Source organism: Eleutherodactylus coqui, chromosome 2, assembly GCF_035609145.1.
Source record: "Eleutherodactylus coqui strain aEleCoq1 chromosome 2, aEleCoq1.hap1, whole genome shotgun sequence".
NCBI lineage: Eukaryota > Metazoa > Chordata > Amphibia > Anura > Eleutherodactylidae > Eleutherodactylus > Eleutherodactylus coqui.
This window is the reverse complement of record NC_089838.1, coordinates 235,273,008-235,294,620: the sequence shown is the minus strand read 5'-3', so window position 1 is coordinate 235,294,620 and position 21,613 is coordinate 235,273,008. Positions and strand designations below refer to the sequence as shown.

At 41.4% G+C, this 21,613-nt stretch overlaps 1 protein-coding gene across 1 annotated transcript in view; it reads left to right on the top strand.

Moving 5' to 3' along the window:
• ATP8B4 (ATPase phospholipid transporting 8B4 (putative)) overlaps positions 1 to 15,540 on the top strand; it is a 211,453-nt gene extending 195,913 nt beyond the window's left edge. Inside the window, exons 25-29 of the mRNA XM_066592633.1 lie at positions 4,410 to 4,493; positions 5,322 to 5,567; positions 6,579 to 6,717; positions 10,032 to 10,162; positions 11,125 to 15,540. Of these exons, the coding sequence (XP_066448730.1) occupies positions 4,410 to 4,493; positions 5,322 to 5,567; positions 6,579 to 6,717; positions 10,032 to 10,162; positions 11,125 to 11,406 (882 nt within the window). The 3' untranslated portion in view covers positions 11,407 to 15,540. The remainder of the gene's footprint in view (positions 1 to 4,409; positions 4,494 to 5,321; positions 5,568 to 6,578; positions 6,718 to 10,031; positions 10,163 to 11,124) is intronic.
• Positions 15,541 to 21,613: the final 6,073 nt, after the last annotated feature.

Here is a 21,613-nt window from a genome sequence, read left to right as displayed (position 1 = left end):
TTTCACAGGCTCAAAAATAACTGGACAAACTAACAATTAGAAATATGATAAATAGGTCTCACTCACATGGGCATTAGTCACCCATGTATTACGCACACTAAAAGCCCATTGATTGCTGTTGGTTCAATTACACTTTTCTTTTTTTTCAAGCGCATATTACGCAAGTGAAAAGAATTGCAGCATGTCCTATTTTGGTGTGTATTACGCACTAATTTAGGCTGTGGGGATTTAAGATGTGCAGCAAATACATGCGTATTTGCTGCGTATTGCGTAAAATACTTTGCAGTGTGTCACTTCCTGAAGTTTGGAACATGTCAACATCACCAAATGATTAGTTTCCTCCCTAATTTCCACATGGGGAAGCTCCCATCCTGAAAGGCAGGTGTGGCTAATAAAGTGGCCATTCAGATACTTATAGAATTCCAGATACTGTAACACTTGCATCAATCTCTTTGCTACAGTCATATATACTACAATGAAACAAACCCACAATAAATACAGTATCAACTTTACTAGCACATAAAAGAAGCAAATCCTGTTACTGGGGGCTGCCAAGAAGTTTGGTTATCTTTTCCCAAGTTTTGCCTATGTGGGGTAAACTTTTCTTCTTCAGTGCATGGAACAGCAGCTGGTATTTAAGGCTTCATTCAACCAGCCACAGAATTGCAAACTGTTTTTCTTTATGTCTAATGTCCATAAATAAGCAAAATGCTTCCTTATCCCAAATTGTTAAAATAATAACCTTTTTTGTATCCTTTAAAAACAGGTTGATTTGTATCTTAAAAAACATGGGCTTTGGTATGCTGTCTGGTTTTCCAGATGAGACTAGTTGTCATTTGTTAATTATAGCACCTCATAGATTAAAACTGATCCCCATATATTCTGGAATTATCCAATTTTGGAAAAAGCTATGCTTTTTGTCAGTGTTAGGAGAAATATCTTCGTGGGTGTTTTTTAAAGAAACTATATTAGTGTGCATTAACAGCCAAGTCTAGCAGACACAGATAAAGTTGAAGCAGCCATGTTGGTCTGTACGAAAATAGAATACTTGGCAGACATAGATGCATTTTATTCAAAAAGACACCAAAATAGGCTAAATCGCAAATACGTTCAGTGAGACATTGCTGATGGTTACATCGCCCTTCAACACTTCAGGTCTAAGAATAGTTAGTGATAAAGTGAGATGGGTGGAATATGTCATAAGTGTAAAACAATTTTTAGAAAGTGATTCCATTATCTCCCATTTTTTATGATAAAAAAACAATTAACATAGTAGTGATTAGAGGTGAGTGAGCATACTCGCTAAGGGCAATTGCTCGAGCGAGCATTGGCCTTAGCGAGTACCTGCCCGCTTGAGAGAAAAGGTTCGGCTGCCGGCGCGGGTGACAGGTGAGTTGCAGCAGTGAGCAGGGGGAGCTGGGGGGGTGGGGGGGGAGAGGGAGAGAGAGATCTCCCCGCTGCTCCCTGCCCACCCCCGGCAGCCGAATCTTTTCTCTCGAGCGGGCAGGTACTCGCTAAGGGCAATGCTCGCTCGAGCAATTGCCCATAGCGAATATGCTCACTCATCACTACTAGTGATCCTTAAAGACGCAAACAATAAAATCCTCCTGTTATAGATAGAGAGCGATCTTTTTTTACTGCAAGAGGGGATGGTTAGCACATACTATTAGCGATGTGAACCGAAGGTGCACCACTACTGTATTGGTGAAATGTTAGCCTAAAGTCACACCGTTGTCAGTGTTTGAAACGGTTCCACTGAGCTTCTGGCCATGAAAACATACATGCCTATTGGCATTTAAAACAAAATACACAACAATGTATACATTTTTCTTTGTATATACCGGTAGTTAAATTGAAAAGCACCTCCTGGCATATCCTTGCTAAACATACAGTATAGCAAAGGGGCATCTCTTGGCAAATATTTAGCAACTATAGTCTCCGACATGATGACATACATATGGAGATTCCAGCACGGGGTAGGGAAAACAATACCAGGTCAGATATTTCAACATTTTTACAGTTTGAAAAGTTTTGGAAATCCTTGATAAATAAGTCAAGTGACAAACTATGTCATACTCTTATGCAGTGGTGTATTAAATAGACCTTCACCCCTGGATTGTTCCCATTATTTCTCCCAATCCCATCTTGCCATGCTGTGTCTATAGAAAACACCCCATTATGTGGTATCATTTTAGGGGTTTTCCGGGAGGCAAAAGTGACTGAGAGCTGAGAGGAAAAACAACAAGCTACAAATTGAGATTCAAACTTGACTCAGCATCTTCAGATATTTTCTGTTTCACAGTTGTAGCCCTTTCAATTATTTGCTTTACAATTAATTTTGTTTTTTGTTAAGATATCGATCGCTTTTTAATGGCTTGAGCTAAAATAACTTATCACAGAAAGCTATCGCAGTCAAGTTAAGCTTTCCTGCATCTGTAAGTAATAGTCAGCAGTCAGATGTCCCCTGAGTGCAGCGCAGCTTTCCTGGACCCACCACTCCAGTCCAGGAATTTGCAACCATGGTCACATGTTTATGCAGATAACCCCCTAAATAAATTCTGACCCTGAACACACTAAACGCAGCTTCAGGACGGACCCCTAAATATAGACCCAGAGCAGACTTCCTAAACTAATATAGACCTCCTTGCTTTCTCTTCTGTGGTTTGAGGACCTACAGTCATGCCGTTTTGCGTGTAAAGGCCCTTCTGTACGTCCTGTGGATTATTGCGCAATGTGGTTTTCCTGCATTGTTTTGCAAGCAAATCATGGTTAAAACTGTACATATGGTGGAGGGCTTTAACCATTAAAAAGAATAACTTTATTGATTAAAACACATACATTTGACAGATAAACGTGTTTACCAATATAGTTATTCTTTTTAATGGTTGAAGCCCCCCACCATATGTACAGTTTTAACCATGATGTTTAGCCGATTGCCAACGGCCATCTGAGAACGGAGCTTCCGATGGGAAACGAGTTCTATTTTTATATGACCCAATTTTGGGTACATATAACATATTTAATAGCTTTTTATTTTATTTTTTTGCTGCGGGGCAATAGAAAAAAAAGCTGTTTCACCACAGTTTTTTCTGGTTTATGTTCACGGTGTTCACCATGCAGCATAAAAACTGTTAACCTTATTCTATTTTGATTTCTCAGTCAGCAGAGCTGTATCAGGCCTGTTTTTTGTGGGAAAACTCATAGTTTTTATTGGTACCATTTTAAGGTATATACGATTTTTAAATGATTTTTTATAACTGTTTTGGGGTCGCAAGATGATCAGAAACTGCTATTTTGTCGTGTTTTTTTTTTTTTTTTACGGAATTTACTGCGCCTGATAAATGTAATATTTTATAGTCCATGTTGTTGCGGATGTTGCGATACCAATTATGTATATTTTAAAACAGGTTTAACTAGATGGATTTTGTATTCATTCAGCCTATAATAGTATGTAATATGTTCCTCTCCTCTACACACACTGACTGAAATGACAACTGTAAATTGGCTGTAGCTCTGGTTTTGTGAGGTCCACTGACATGTTTTTGGTGCGATTTTAACCCTTTCCAAGCCAATTTGTATCCTGGTTTTCCTAGGGGGCTTACTCTTTTTCTGCTGTTATACAATGCTGCTATATGCTGGCTAAAGCCAGTACTGCATGAGGTGACACGTTGGATATCCTCCGACAGCAGAGAGGCTGGCAATATACATTAAGAGAACCCTGACGGACGTCTTTCAACATCGGAGCTGTACAGCCTTAAATCATAATGTCGTCAGACAGGAGATTGGAGAGGGTTAAAGCCATGAATATCCCAGATAGAACCAGAGCTACAGCTGTTTAAAGTAAAACGCTTTCTGCTCATCTAAAATTATAATGCCCCTTTCCTGCATAACGGACAGAGGTCATCCTAAACTGTTGGGGGGGATTAATGTATTTATGCCAGAAAACTGGAACAAAGACCTTCCCATTTTGCCCCATTGTCTCTTCCATAGCTATTTAATATAGTATGATGATGCTGGGGGAAATCTAAATCCATCCTAACTGCAGCCAAATTTTTCAGATGTTGGACGTACTTAATTGAAAGTACTCTTTTTTTTATTTCTATGACATGGTGACCATGTTGTGATGGATAACGATAATCTTATTAGACACACCATGGCCAACTATTAAAACTTACATTAGTATGTATATCATTTCTAAACTATTATCCAATTGTATAAACATCAATTCCTCCATGTAATATAAGATTACAGTTGTCCATCCCAATCCCTAGCTAGATGACCAATTTCAGAATAGCATATGATACCCCATTCAGCATAAACGTTTGTTTTTGCTCATTGCTTTATTTAAACATTATAGACAGTTTTGCTTATATAATTTAAGAGAATTTACACACATTCTTTTTTTCCAGACTGTCTATGACCAGTGGTTTATTACACTTTTCAATATTGTGTACACATCACTTCCTGTGTTAGCAATGGGACTCTTTGATCAGGTATGCTAATAATTTGTCACCTTCATATCTTGTTTATTGGAATGAGCATGAATTTCTAATGTACAGTGAGAGTTGATAGATTTATACTACCGTATATACTGGCGTATAAGACGACTTTTGAACCCCGAAAAATCTGCTCTGAAGTCGGGGGTCGCCTTATACACCGGTAATACAAAAAAAAGAAAGTGTCAAAAAAAAAAAATCATTACTCACCTCCCCCGGCATTCTGCGGCGCTGCTGCAGGCTGTCGCTCCCTCCTGGTCCCCGGCAGAGCATTGCTTTCTGGACGCAGGGCTGGAAATCCCCGCCTCCAGAAAGCTAATACTGTGATTAGCTAACACACGCCGTCAGCCAATCACAGCTATTCAATGACATCATTGAATGGCTTTGATTGGCTGAAGGCACGTGTGTTTTCTGGAGGTGGGGATTTCAAGCCCTGCGTCCAGAAAGCAATGCTCTGCCGGGGACCAGGAGGGAGCGACATCCCGCAGCAGCGCCGCAGAACGCCGGGGGAGGTGAGTAATGATTTTTTTTTTTTGCTCCGCTGTATTCCCGGCGTATAAGGTGAAAGTTGGGGGGTCGTCTTATACGCCCCGTCGCCTTATACGCCGGTATATACGGTAATTAATTCTTTCTTCTTCTCATGACAATGCAATGCTGTTTAAAATAAAGGAATGGTACAATAAAATTGTGCTTTTACATACAGAATGAGGGCTGTTTTGTCTGCCATCTGCGTTAATATATATGAATTTTAGATGTGATATATATATCTGTAATAAATAATCTGCTCAATTTAAACTAATATGCAATATGTGTGTTTGTTTGTAGGATGTGAATGAGCAAAACTGTATGGACTACACTAAATTGTATGAGCCAGGCCAGCTCAATCTACTGTTCAACAAGCGACGGTTTTTCATTTGTGTATTACATGGCATTTATACTTCTTTTGCCCTGTTCTTTATACCTTTTGGTGCGTTTTTTAACACAGCCGGTGAAGATGGAAAACATATATCAGACTATCAGTCTTTTGCCGTGACTGTTGCTACAAGTCTGGTGATAGTTGTTAGTGTCCAGGTAAGATATCCTTTCTTTGTATTGTTTCTAGATTGATTTTTACATAATTCAGCTAATTGTGTCTAGTTACCTTATAGTACACTTGTATATTGAAGTTTAGGCTTTCTTTTCTGAATACCAAAATGAATCTCACTTAAATATAATGTAATTATATTATTTGTATGTAATAAAAATGTGTGGCTATTATATTACATGCCAGCTTATTTCATAATAATTTCTTGGACAGATTTAAGCAAAATGAGTTAGAGATGCTAGGCTCTCATTTGTCCTTTTTGCCATGATTTTCAATGTGTACTCAATAAGTACAGCAAAATAGCTAAATAGAAAAATACATAAAATGTTCTGGTAAATATTGGAGCAAAAGTGTAAATCCAGTCTGAAGTTCTGCAGACTTTCCAATCGTTATGTGATATCTCTAGCTGGCTAAACCTTTCAAGCAATGGTTAATATTATATTAGAATATTTCTTGACTAAAAATGTCCTAAAATAATGTAATAATTAGATTCGCTCTTGTTAGGTGCCGAAACCACCTAAATTTGCTGCAACAACAAAAATTCAAACTCCCTTCCTGAAGCTTCCTGTAAGCAGAATACAGACCGACTCCAGCAATTTGTTTCTTTTGGGATCTAGACTAAGGATTTCTACACTGTATTTGAACAGATATGCAAAAAAATTGTCTTACCTGCCAGAGGACGAAGAGGAAACATTTGTTTCAAAGGCCACTCTCACAGATGCGCTTTCTACTGCGATTAATGTGCATTTTGAATCACGGTAGAACGCTCCCATTGATTTCAATGGGGCCTTGCAGACCAGCACTTTATTTTCAAGTGCTGCCTGCTCTATTTTACTGCGTTTTTGCACTTTTCAACGCATCTCATCACCCATCAGAATGATGGGGTGCGTTAAAAACCGCTCGCCGACGCTGTGTGTGAGAGTGTCGTAAGTGATTAATTAGCATAATGTCTCATCTCTTCCACATGGTATCTGACATGAAGTGTGGTTATATTACAGATTGGCCTGGATACCAGCTATTGGACAGCTATAAACCATTTCTTCATATGGGGCAGCCTGGCTGTGTATTTTTCCATATTATTTGCCATGCATGGAGATGGAATTTTTGATATTTTTCCCAGTCATTTTCCTTTTGTAGGTGAGTTGAATGAGGGGATTTTTTCATCATCATTTGTTAATAAAAGCCCAGTTTATGTACTGTAGTATGTAGATAGAAGGTAAAGAATTTTTTCCTGGTATTGCCTTGTTAATGATAAATGTAGTTCACTTAATTTAAAATGATCTTTAAAGGGGTGCCTGAGTTGTAAAACCTCTGTACAAACTCTTCCCAATGCAGTAACATAAAAAACAGTGCTCAGGTCCCCGCACCGGTCTGTGTTTACAGCTGCAGTCCCGTGCAGTTTATGGGGTGTCACAGGCAGCCAATAACCGAGCTGAACAATCAATCAATGTATTCACAAAGCTTCATCTCCGAAATGTGTTGTCTGCTGGTTGTTTATTTAATAAGTCAGGTTTTTACCCTTATCCTTTACCGTGACTCGTTTAGAATTGCGCCACAAAGCCTAGCCCCTTTTAGCTTTCTTTCCACTGTACCACCACTCCCTGTTCTGTACGATTGTGACATCTCCTGTGCCGACAGCCCCTTATAAATATCTTCACAACAATTTCTTACATTTCACTGTACCCACCGATCTTCATATTTATTTAGAGTAGCTCCAACTCTTTTTGCACATAGCCTTACACAGATTGACCCACAGACTGCCATCCGAATATCTCTGCTGTGCTTACACAGGAACGATGGTCATTCAAGTGAATGGAGACAAATCGAGCTGGGATAGTTCCAGGCGCCTGTCTCCATTCATAGTAAATAGACGTTGGGTAGAACATTCGGGTGATAATTGCCCCTGTGTAAAGTACCCTTAAGTCTACCGGATTCTCAAATTTTTGTGAAGTTGCAGTTGAGATATACAGTTGGATCCAAACATATTTGGACAGTGACTCAATTTCCATAATATGCCCTCTATACACCACCACAATGGATTTGTTACACAGTCATTACTGGGCAAAAGTGTAGACTTTCAGCTCTAAAATAAGAGCTTTAACAACCATTATTGCATTACCCATTTAGGAATTACATTATTATTTCATAATTGTAAGCGCTACTAATATAAAGTATATTCAGTTTGGTGGGGTCGCATTCACCTTTGTGCCTAGGGCCCGACACACCATTAATTTGGCCCTGACCTGACCTCAACCTGATTGAGCATGCTTTTCACCTGCTGAAGATGCAACTGGAGGCAAACAGACACACAACCCAGCAGTAATAGGAGGGGATGGAAATGCTTGAAGAAACTCTTCATTTGATGATGTTTCTGCATTCCAAATTTCAGGCAGTCATTCACGGCAGAGTATTTGCATCCAGATATTAAAAAATAATCTTCATATTTATAATTGTAAGTTTTTCCAATTACATTTGAGCCTCTAAAAATGGAGTATGCAAAAAATGGCTGTGATGACTAAACGACCAACACAATATTTTTGTTAAATCCCTTGAATAAAAGCTGAAAATCTTCACCTCAATCACATATTGATATGTTGGCCTAATATTAAAAGGGAAGTCTCATACATGAAGGGCTAGGGAAATCGTTGCACCCTCGCCTTGTATGGAATGAGTGTAGAAGAATCTGTGTGCCTGCATATGCCACAAGAGATGGGATCATTCATAAGGTGCTAGTATACAGTACTTTATATAGCTGCGTTCAGTAAAACTAAGGCTCTGTTCATGTCTATGTTCACATTTCCAGTTAATAATTCCACTATAGCAGCTAAAAACTGAAAATTTCAGAGGGCTGGATCCATCATATGACAAACACTAATGGAATTCAACTGACCTCAGTGACTTATAATAACTTCCATCAAGTCTTGTCATTTTATCGGAAAAAAATAGCATTGCACACTGCACTATTTTTCCAACAATTCAGACTAAATTATGCAGGCGCCTCTGTCACAGATTTTGTCTAACCTGGATTGGCATCTATAGACACTACAACCCAATTTCACCCTAAGCTTTAAGGCCCATTTAGACACAACGATTATCGCGCAAAACCATCTTTTGAGCGATAATCGTTGTGTGTAACTGCACTGACATCGTGCAGTTTTCGTTAAATCATCGCTCATCGTTGTCTTTCAGCGTGCTGAAAGACAACGATGAGTCTTATCAGGGATTCCCAGCGGGATACAGCTGATACTATTGTTTCATCTGTATCCCGCTCCCTGATGACAGACGGTCCAGCTCTGTTTTCAATACCCCGCACAGAGCACTCGGCTGTAAAACAGCCGGGCTCTTGGAGCGGGGAACAGCTGGATGCAGAAAACAAGCTGGGACACCCCACTTGTCTTCTGCATCCTCCGCTGGGAGCACTCGGCTGTATGACAGCCGGGCGCTCCTAGCAGGGAACAGCTGCATGCAGAGAACAAGTGCCCCCCCCCCCCCCCCCCCGCTTGTTCTCTGCATCTTCCAGAGCGCAAGGTGATCGCTCAACGTTTGAGCAATCATCTTGCGATGTAAATGACACAACGATTATCGCTCATCTTTTGAGCGATAATCGTTGTCTAAATGGGCCTTTACTTATTTTCTTGCATATTATTTTCTGGTATGCCTCAATAACATTGATGAAGGATTGTGAACTGCTTCTACCACCTATCTCGTGAACAAAAAGCCAAAAGCCTTGCATACAAAGGAGAGCCCCATTCAGATTAATGGTGTCTCCAAGAAAACAGCATATTTCCAATTCCGTACTGTAGAACTCTCCAATCAGTCGGAAGTCTTCCTAAGTTAGATGTTGAAGTCCCCTTTAAAATAGACCATGCCCTACAGTAGACCAAAAATGATCTTTATAGAAGTGGGAGTATTGAGCATTGCATATGAAGGTTTCCACTGGGCAATGAATGGGAAGAGACAGATTCCTCACAACCTACTGTACTCTATAATAATAACCACTTACACAGACAGATGCCTGTTATTATCATAGTGGTTTAATTACCTCCCAAGGCTCCAGCAATGTGTTCCATCAGAAAGCTGAAGGCAATATATGTAGTTGTTAGATTGTTCAATTACTTTCAAGTCTGTGAAAATGGAAGATGTAAGCACAGTGATCTCCGTGCCTCATCACATTCAGCTTCTCCTGCTGCCTTGTACCAGACAGATCAGTACCTGGTGGTGGATGTGAGAACCGTACTGCTGTGAACTGCTGCATGGTTCTCTCAGTGATCAGGCAGAAGGCTTTTTGAGCACTCTGCTTGATCATTAAGAAGTTATTTCCCCTTTCCCTAATTTTATGACTGCATAAAATATATATTCTAAATAAATGTTATTTCTGCTTAGAAGTTGTGGATGCAGAAATATTATAGCTCATGTAAATCCATGTTTTCTCTTTATTTTTTTCTCAACAGGAAATGCCAGAAATTCCCTAAGTCAAAAAAGTGTTTGGTTAGTAATATTCCTGACCACTGTAATTTGTGTCATGCCTGTGCTTACTTACCGCTTCTTGAAGGTGGATTTAAGACCAACACTCAGTGATAAGGTAAATAATACAATATCAGTACTGTTTTACTTGACTTCCATCCACGAGCATGACCAGAATTATATATTACTACTTAACGACTTTTCTCTGTTTTTATGTGGATCATGTTTAATCACCATTTAAGCCCAATGCACACGGCCGGGTCGGATTCCGACTGCGACATCTCGCAGCAGAATCAGACCCTGTGTTCCTTCTGTGATCCCACGTACCTGTCATGTTGTCTTCTCTCTGCTCTGAGGATGTGCTGGCTGGCGCACCACCGCACACGCGCAGTGCAGAGAATGATGCAGGATCATCGTTCAAGCTGCATAAAATCCTGAAAGATGATTGTTCAGTGTAAACAGCAGTCGTTCAGTACTGAACGGCCGCTGTGTTAAGTGAATGGAGAGGGGCAGGGGAGAGTGAGGAGTGAAATCTCCTCCAGGTGCCCCGCCCGCCTGCTAGCCGCTTTGTCAGAGAGCTAGCGATACTCACTCCTGCGTAACATCATGGGAGGGAGTACATAAAGGGACGGGTGTCGGGCATCGCTTGCCCAACAGTCAGCCCGTCTAAGTGGGGCTTTAGCTGAGAGCTGGATTAGCTATGTGAACTTTCTGAATACAAATATAAACGAGTGTTCTCATTCATCAATGCCATCAAATATCTTAAAAATGATGGGAAATTGAATGATAAAGTATTTTATAAAGTTACAAAACTTTTAATTTCTACAGACTTTGATAAATAGAACTAGTAAGGCTGATTTCATACCTCAGTTCGGGGCTTCTGTTTTTGGAGGAGAAAACTGAAATAAAACGGAAAAAAAGATCCGTTTTCTTTCCTCATTGATTTCAATCAGTTTTGAAATTGAAAGGCTTCCGTTTGCTTCCATTTCGTTAGCTTTTCATTTTTTAGATAGAAAAATAGCGCTGTAGACTTTTTTTTAAAGTGTTTCCAGGGTATAATGTTTACTTTTATCTTTTAAGGTACGATACTTGCAGCAAGCTAAGAAGAAACGAAAACCATTGGCAAACCACATGCGCAGGGTGCATAGAACCAGTTCCAGGAGATCTGGATATGCCTTTGCTCATCAAGAAGGCTATGGTGAACTTATTACTTCTGGTAAAAACATGCGGTTAAATGACCCTCAATCTTCATCAGGCTTAGCAAGAACAATGCTGAGCAGCACAAGCTGGATAGAAAATCTACGGAAGAAGACAGCAGAGAATTTTAATAGCTTCAGCAGTGACAAGATTTCAAAATTATAATTAATATGGAACTAGTTTTGGTTTTTTTGTTTATTTTTTTTATTTTTTTTTTAATTAACTTTAAGTTGTGGCCATATTTTTGCACTGTTACTGAACACTAAAGGGCGATGCTGAACATGGATCAACACAATAGAGCAAACTCCAGTCCCACCTGAAGAGGGGCTGTCTCATCTGAAAATAAAATACACTTTTAAGGAAAAGGAGCCTCTGAAAAATTCCTACACCCTTCCAAACGCGATTCCCAAGTGGTAGAACAACTCCAAACTGTGATACAGGACAATAACGCAGCACTGTAAACTTGTCAGTTCCTGACAAACAACTGTTCAAACAGGTTTCTCATTGAATGTTGTGGGCATTTGCTTTATGAACTTTTACAGCATTTTGCTTTGGAATGTTTTTAATGTTCTAATTCTACAGTTATGATACACCGTTTTAGCTGGACCATTTTTCTAGTGTCAAAACCAATATTGCACAGTTTCTCTATTCATCTAGCATTCTCCAAGATAGTAACTACATAGTATATGTCACTTTAAGGTTACCTTCATACTGATTAAGGAGAATATTGACTTCCTGAAGAAAATGCTGCTACTATTGATCACAAGAGTCTTCCCTTCACTGGGAATTGAACACTATTCAGAGCCATCATTAGAGTCCAATAGTTTAGAGTTCTGTATTTCTCAGCAAGCTATTATCCCAGTTTACCACTTCTTATGAAGACTTGTAAAGTACTTACCTATTAGAGAGCAATATATAACTTTGGTATGGCCAGTGTTTGGTGTGTACTATAAAGCACATAAGAATACTAGGTTCTATTCCAAGTGGAACTTATCACATTCCTTCTACTATAAGATGAATGTCTTTTTTCCATTTTAGCCTTTTCAGCATTATGAATGTGAAAACAGGTGCCATGACTATACATCAGGTTATTAGTATCTTGGGGTAAACTAATCGTATAAACAACTTTTGTGATCTAAGTTCCGCTGGAATTGAAAGAAACCACCGACCTAGTGCTGGGTACTTTTAGTCACATGCTTTATTGGTTTCACACAGCAAGATTGCATTATATGTATGCATTCACCAAATAAGCCATTTTCTCAGGGGATATTCATTTATATCATATCGGCAGGTCTATTTATTCAAGGTTTTATCTAGCTTTAGTCATTTTTTTTCCATAATTAAGTTATATATGATATTAGACTAGGCCTCTTTCACATGGGCGACAGCTATATCACGCCACAAAATCACGGTGATATCGCAGCTTTGTTCCCGCGATTTTGTAGCGCCGGCGATGCTTTTTCTTGAGAATAATCTCATATCGCTGCCACCCGCGATAAAATCATGTGGGTTTTTTTTTGCATGATTTTTTATTTAAGTTCATGGAATGCGATAAACAAGGAGGCTCCATAGGGAAACCTGGGAGATAAAAAATAGCACATCCCAGAAAGATAGAGCATGCCATGATTTTTTTCTCTCGCAACATAGCATCAATAAAAACATCGCTAATGTGAAGGAACCCATTGAAAAGCATGGGTTTCTCAAATGTGCGTTTTGTAGCAATATTGCATCGCTGGAAAAGCGTGCAATATTGTAGCCCGTGTGAAAGTGGCGTAAGTCAGTCTTAGGGCTCGTTCAGACAACCCATTGGTTCCTTTAGAAGCGCGTCCTTTGAGCACCTCTAATGCACGTGGACAGCGCTTGTGAATGAGGCCTAATTGAGTTTCAGTACTTGGCATACCTGGCTTCAAGAATGTACCCCGTGTCAGCTGAGATGGCAGTGCACATTTGGTTCCCCTTCAAATAAAATATATTGGAGTTACAGAAGCCTCTCGCATACTCTTCTAGAGTTTTCATATGTCATAAAAGTTAATTATGGGAAAAAATACTTTTAAAAGTGGACTGCTATGGTTTGTAGATTCTGCCACTAGACACAAATTTAGGACATTAGCTAATTTGTGAGAAATGTGAATGGATTCCTGTAAGATTTGCTCTTACCGTCATCTTAAGAACCACTCTTTACAATATGGCTGAATGCAATATTTAGATCTCGATGCCAACCGAAGTTCCATGATTGGTGGGAACAGCAAACCAAAAATTTCAAAGCATCTTTGGTGGTTGCATTAGAATACCACTGTTATGGCCTAAAAAGTAGCACATTTTAGTGCACATCGTATTTGCACTATAATTTACTACTATTTGAGCCTAGGCTAGAAAAGGGAGCCACAGTTTTAGACAAAGTGGGTCTAGTTTCCACAGCTTGACAACTTCACTATAATTTGCATCAGAAAATGATGCAAACTACAGCGCAAATTAGTTTTTACTCTTTGATGCAATAACAGCCAAAGATGCACTAAATTTATTAGAAGGCATGCACTTCTTAATAAATTGGGTGAATTTTCTACAGCAGACGTTGATTAAAAATTGCATAGAAAATGCCAGTTTCCCTGTCGTGTAATGACACGGTAAGCAGTGATAAGTTGTCTGATAAGCACTTGGAGACCACAGTCAGGTATATGTGGGGTCTAACAATTGTATTGTGTATATTGAATCACTGATAGGCCCTGTTCACACTACGTATTTTCCAACCTGTTGAATAATACTGGTTATAAAGATACCTTTAAAACCAGATGCCTTGTCCAGTTGCATCCTTTTGTCAATGACCTCTAGTGATCAAAAAACAGGATCTGTCTGGATTCTGTTCTTGAACAGGACACAAAAAACGAGCCTGCACCATTTTTTGCATCCTGTTTTTAGACTAAATTTGACCAAAAAAAAAGTTTCATTGGGATGAAAAAATGTGATGTGAACGGCCTTACTGTGTTTTATCTAGAGGACGTTTTACATCATACAACTGACTATAACTTAGTCAACCAACCTCCTCATCGTCCAAAACACTAGCACCCCCCACGTATTTATTAGCTCTACATATTGCATTACTCTTGACTTTGCTCAGTTATAATAGAGGAAATGTATTTGTGCCCTAAGTCAACTATAAACCAGGTCTCTAGGCACCGATAACCTCACCAAGGCAGAATGGCAAACATTAGTGATATCACTTGTTCTTAGATGTCAGGTTGACTTCAGCCATACCAATGCTAGATTAGAATGACATTACAAGTCATGTAATTATCTTGCATAGTGTGTCAGAAATAGGAAAAAAAACTAGCTATCTGGTTGCAGACACGGTGTTATGGGAAAGTAGCTATTTAGCCTTGAAATTCTCATTTCTGTTCTATTTATTTGCTTCTTCCCACTGTGTTCTTTAATCCACATTTTTCACTTGTTGCATTTCATTAGGTATTTCGGCTAAACTCCATAAGGGTCTTTAGATAGTCATTACTCTCATTAGAGCTCCACAACGGTCATGTGGATGGAGGGGGCAGAATACTGTAATATGTCATATCTGACAGTGCGAGTCTCTGGTTGTAGAGGAAAACACTTCCCTTTCAACCGTTAACAGTACAATGGTTTCCCCTCCATTCACTACGGCACCAAAGTTATTAACTTCCAGATATAGTCTTATGCATTATTTGCATATGAGGCGGTTTATTATCTGCACACTTGTCATCTGTCTGCTTCAGCTATGCACAAACTGTTATGGGTCTAATATACCATCAACATAGAATATGGAAACATGGAATGGCCCAATGCATAGACAAGTCTTCGTTCTGCTGTGTCAATCCTCATTTGTTTCATATTTTCAAGTTTAATGTTTGTTTGGAAACAGCTGATAAATACTGCTGGGAAACAGGTTTATTACGTTCTTTGTTTTCTACTGTCTTGGTTTGTTTACTAAATGCCTTTATTATGTCTTCATGTTTGGAAATCCAAAATCCTGATATGGCATAATCCATTTTGTATTTACAGAAGGCAAAATGCCATTTATGAAACAAATATATATATATTTAGAAATGTCAATCTTTATTATTTTAGGTATAGATAAGTTTAGATTTCTATCAAACGTCTGGCTTTTGTTTTGTGCAATAGAGAAGTTCTAATTGTCTGTGCGCATGATGTCATACCAAAGAGTTAGCACTCTTTTGTAACATAAGGTTTACATATGTACATAGTGTTCCATAATTTATTTAAGTGCTTTATATACAAAATATTTTCTATAAATATACTGTTTCTAAGTAATTAAACGCATTTTGTGATTTATTCCTTCTTGTCGGGTTTGACATATTACTAAGCCATGTGTTTCAGTGGCAATATGTTCACAGTAAAGTATTTATGTTTTTGGAGACACATTGCTATGGATCAGTGTCAAATGTAGATGGTCCCTGAAGAATGTAACAAAAATACACAAAATTATCAAAATTAGACATGATTGACACTTCTATGTCTAACAAAAAAATTGGAGGACCAATGTTTAAAATCTTAGGTTGCCTTGAAGTTTAGAAACCATTATGAGTTATAGAAGTTAAAGGAGTTGTACCACAATTAAATATTAATTTACTGTTCGATCAATCAAAACCATAAGGCTGCCTTCACACAGGCAATAAACGCTGCAGAATTTTCGCTGTGTTTACAGTTTGTCACATGAAGGAGATTTTAGAAATCTTCACATGGTGTGCAAGATTTCTGTGAGGAAGCGCTGCGGATTCTAAATGTGCAGTATGTCTATTTATGCAACGGAATGATGCTGCAGAATTGAAACCCTGAAATACAAAGGTTCAATTCCGCATCTAATCCGCAATTAAAGACGTGGCCAAATCCACACCTAATTGGAGTGGATTTGGTCACTACGTATTTCCTGTGCAATGCCTGCAGTGATTATGCCCTGTGAAAAGGTACACTTAAACACGCTTGTTTGAATGAGGCCTATGTGCGTACCTAGGTGCACACAAAACCGCGCATCTACGTTCAATATATGGCTGAGCGCTGCCTGTGATTGGCTGAGCGCTGTGACCAATCAGACACAGCCCTTTCAGCAGGTGGGCATTTTAAATCCCAGCCTGCTGAAAGAGCTTCAGAGCAGTGCAGGGAGACAAGTGGCTAGACGCGCCTGAGCCCTGACAGTGGTGGAGAGGTGATTATTTATTTATTTATATATATATATATAATCAATTTTTTTATTTTTTTTTAACCCATGCCAGTGATGATTTTCAGAGAAGCGCTTATATTTGAAGCCCTTCCCCGAAAATCACTGCAGGGGGTTGCCAGCATCCCACTGCTTTCAATGGGGCCGCCAGCAACAGTGGCGGACCCATTGAAAGCAATGGGAGAATATTGCGATCCTCTGCCACAGCTGTGACGGGATTCTTTACTCCTCGCGGGGAGTCCCCTTGTCACTGAACACTGTGACAGTGTTCAGTGACAAGGGGACTCCCCGCAGGGAATATTTACATGCACCATGGACCTATGCAGTGCACGCATGTCCTATGTTTTGCATGTGCACGTTTGCATGCCTGTAAAACACGGACATGTGAACACATCATAGGAAAACACCGGGTTCAAATAGACACACGGTTTCGTGCGCATCTATCTACACACATAAACACACTCATCTGAATGAGCCCTTAGTGTTCAGTTGTAATTAGAGATGAGCGAGCTTACTCGTCCGAGCTTGATGCTTGTTAGAGTATTAGTGTTCTCGAGATGCTTGTTACTCGGGGCAAGCACCACGCGATGTTCGAGTCAATTCCATTTCCTTACCTGAAAGTTTTGCGCCATTTTCTGGCCAATAGAAACGCAGGGAAGGCATTACAACTTCCTCCTGTGACGTTCCAGCCCTATCCTATCCCCCTGCAGTGATTGGCTGGCGAGATGAAGTGACCCCCGAGTATTTACAGTGGGGCCGCCCGCGGCTCGCCACAGTCACACACTGGGAGAGATCAGGGACAGTGTTGGTGCTGCTATAGGGAAAGTGTTAGTGTAGGATCCTGTGTACAAGAACCTCAACGGTCCTTCTTAGGGCCACATCTGACCATGTGCATTACTGTTGTAGCTGCTGGTAGCAGTTTTACAAATTTTTTTTTTTTTGTATATCGGGCGTGCAGCTATAGCGTTCTCAGGCTGCAGTCTGTACTACATAGTATAGGGACAGCGTTGCTGAGATAGGGAGAGTGGTAGTGTAGGATCCTGTGTACAAGAATCCCAAAGGTCCTTCTTAGGGCTACCTGTGACCGTGTGCATTTTACAGGTTGTCTGATGGGAGTTGTAGTCCATCACTATTGCACTTAGGCCTGTTTGCGGCCTTCCTGACTATTTTTTTCTGCCTGGAGATTGCCTTACTATACTGCTCTCAGCGACAAAGTCTACGCACATAATTCCAAGATTATTTACACCGGCCTGTGTCTGCAATGAATTAGAGACGCACAACATACGGACACAGCAACTGATAGAGGGAAAGTAATATACACAGTATATAGCCTGTATTCTTTGACCAAAAAAAACTAAAAGCTCCTCAGTTGGGCTACCTTTGACTGTTTAAATTTCACTGGGTGTCTGATGGGAGTTGTAGTCCATCACTATTGCACTTAGGCCTGTTTGCAGCCTTCCTGACTATTTTTTTCTGCCTGGAGTTTGCCTTACTATACTGCTCTCAGCGACAAAGTCTATGCACATAATTCCAAGATTATTTATACCGGCCTGTCTGCAGTGAATTGGAGACGCACAGTGTATGGCCAACGCAGCCACTTATAGAGGGAATGTGATATACACACTATACAGCCTGTATTCTTTTTTTACAAAAAGCACCTCAGTTGGGCTACCTTTGACCGTTTAAATTTTACTGGGTGTCTGGTGGGAGTTTAAGTCCATCACTATTGCACAGTTAGGCCTGTTTGCGGCCTTCCTGACTATTTTTTTCTGCCTAGAGTTTGCCTTACTATAACGCTCTCAGCGACAAAGTCTACGCACATAATTCCAAGATTATTTACACCGGCCTGTGTCTGCAGTGAATTTGACGCTCAGCATACGGCTAACACAGGTACTTATAGAGGGAAAGTGATATACACTTTAAAAAAAAACAAAAAGCTCCTTCGTTGGGCTACCTCTGACCGTCTGCATTTTACTGGGTGCCTGGTGGGAGTTTTGGTGCATCACTATTGCATTGCTAGGCCTGTTTTCGGCCTTCCTTCCATTTTTTTCTGCCTGGAGTTAGCGTTCCGATTCCACTCTCTGCGTGAAAGTGTACGCATATAATTGCATAATTATTTACAGCGGTCTGTGTCTGCTCTATTCGTAATCCACCATGCTGAGGGGTAGGGGTAGGGGGTCGAGGATGTTGACGCGGGCGAGGATGCGGAGTTCCAAGTGAGGGTGTGGGCACAGGCCGAATTCCTGGTCCAGGTGTACCCAAGTCAGCTGCTGCAGGATTAGGAGAGAGGCAAGTTTCTGGGGTCCCCAGCTTCATAGCACAATTTATGGGTCCACGTGGTAGACCTTTATTGCAAACAGAGCAGTGTGAGCAGGTCCTGTCGTGGATGGCAGAAAATGCATCCAGCAATGTATCGGGCAACCAGTCTTCTACGCAGTCCACTGCTGAAACTCTGAATCCTCTGGCTGCTGCTCCTCCTTCCTCACAGCCTATACTGCTACTACAAAAATGGTACTGGGGTCTGCATATGCTTCTGCTACATAAATGTTACAGGGGTCTGCTGATACTGCTGCTACAGAAATGTTACAGGGGTCTGCGTATACTGCTGCTAGAGAAATGTTCCTGGGGTCTGCCTATACTTCCACTACAGAAATGGTACTGGGGTCTGCCTATACTGCAGCTACAAAAATGTTACAGGGGTCTGCCTATACTGCTGCTACAGAAATATTCCTGGGGTCTGTTTATACCTTTGCTACAGGAATGTTACAGCGGTCTGTCTATACTATGGGTGCACTAAGTCTTCCCATCGCGGTGTTTTACCTATGTGGCACAAATAATACAGTGACTGACTAGGCCAGAATTGCTGGCGGGGCGAAACTCTCCCATGGTTGGGCACTCCGATTTTTTCCTGTGTAATACCATCTTTGTGCACTTACAGCATAGGCTAGGCCAAGGAACTCAAAGACTGCCCCTTCCTGTGTTGCGCTATCTATGTTGCGACACATGGATTTCCCGTTGCTATGTAACTCAGGGCACCTTGGGTCACAAAGGTGGAGGCTTGGAACCGAGCCTGACCCTGGGCCCGCTAATGTGCTTCCCACACAGACTATAGCGGGCCCTGGTCATGGTGTCTTGGGCTTGTAATGCTACCTCCTCCTCCTGCTTGGGGTCAGGGGATTAGCACTGGGCATCATGTATTTTCTCCTGTGTTACCACAGTTATCTGAGACACTGGTTTGGGCCAAAGAAGAGGAGCGTTACTGCATTGATAAGACCTTCACAGCTGTACTAGCATCGGAGTCTGCTCTATGCCCACGATTGCTAAGGGCGTGTGCAGAGGCCTATGTACCCGGCACAGTGAAAGTCTGGCATGTTTGGGCACTATCATTTCTTCATGTTTATTACTGTCTTTGGGTTCCTTCGGCTCGCCTACGCTGTGGGTGCACAAAGACTTCCCATAGCGGTGATTTACCTGTCTGGCACAAAGTCACTGACTGACTTGGGTAGGGTGCATAGTGCAGATGGCTTTCCCCTTGCGGTGTGGATAGAGCTATCCGACACCTAGACAGAATGAATACTGTGTGGGCACATGGACTTCCCATTGCTATCTCAGTCGCGTCACCTTGGGTCTCACAAGGTGTTTGCTTGGACCGAGCCTGGCCAAGGGCCCACTCACATCCTTTCAACACAGGCTACAGCAGGTCCTGGTCATGGTTTCTTGGCCTTGTAAGGCCACCTCCTCCTCCTGCTTGGGGTCAGGGGATCAGCAATGCGCATCATGAATTTTCTCTCCTGTTACCACAGTTATCTGAGAAATTCGTTTGGGCCAAAGGAGAGGAGCGTAACTGCATTAATGAGACGTTCACTGCTGTACTAGCATCAGAGTCCGCTCTATGGCCGTGATTGCTAAGGGTGTGGGCAGAGGCCTGAGGCCTATGGCCTCGGCGCACTTTAAGTCTGCCATGTTTGGGCAGTCTGATTCCTTCATATTTAATGCTGTCTTTGGGTTCCTTTGACTCGCCTATGCTGTGGGTACACACACAGACTTCCCATAGCGGTGATTTCCCTGTCCTGCACAAAGTGACTGACTGACTAACTGACTGACTTGGATAGGGTGGATAGTGCAGATGCCTTCCCCTTGCGGTGTCGCTAGAGCTATCCGACAACTAGACAGAATGAATACTGTGTGGGCGCATGGACTGCCCATTGCTATGTCAGTCGCAGCACCTTGGGTCTCACAAGGTATTTGCTGGGACCGAGCCTGGCCAAGGGCCCGCTCACATCCTTTCAACACAGGCTACAGCGGGTCCTGGTCATGGTATCTTGGCCTTGTAAGGCCACCTCCTCCTCCTGCTTGGGGTCAGGTGATCAGCAATGCGCATCATGCATTTTCTCTCGTGTTACCACAGTTATCTAAGAAACTTGTTTGGGCCAAAGGAGAGGAGAGTAACTGCATTAATGTTACAAGGGTCTGCCTATACTTCAGCTGCAGAAATGTTACCGGAGGCTGCCTATACTTCAGATGCAGAAATGTTACAGGGGTCTGTCTATACTGTTGCTACACAAATGTTACTGGGGTCTGTCTATACTGTTACTACTGAAATGTTACTGGGGTCTCCCTAGACTTCTGCAACATAACTGTTACTGGGGTCAGCTTATACCTTTGCTACAGGAATATTACAGGGGTCTGTGCATACTATGGGTGCACTAAGTTTTCCCATCGCGGTGTTCTACCTATCCGGCCCCCAAAAAAACACTTACTGACTAGGGCATGGAGTGTGGGCCGAAGCCAACATGTATTTTCTCTCACGTTACCACAGCTTTCCGGGGCCCTGCAATGGGATTTCTTTATGTACCTTCTCTGGTTTCCTGGGACCCACCCATGCTGTGGGTGCACACAGACTTCCCATAGCGGAGTTGTACCTGCCTGGCACTTTAAAACAAAAACAGACTGACTAGGGCATGGGGTGTGGGCCGAAGCCAACATGCATTTTCTCTCACTTTACCACAGCTATCTGGGGCACTGCATTGGGACAAAGAAGAGGAGCGATACAGCGCTAATGAGACGTTCACAGATACGCTAGCATCAGAGTCCGCTCTATGCCCGCAATTGCTGAGGGTTTGTGCAGAGGCCCATGTCCTGGGCGCAGTGAAAGTCTGCCATGTTTGG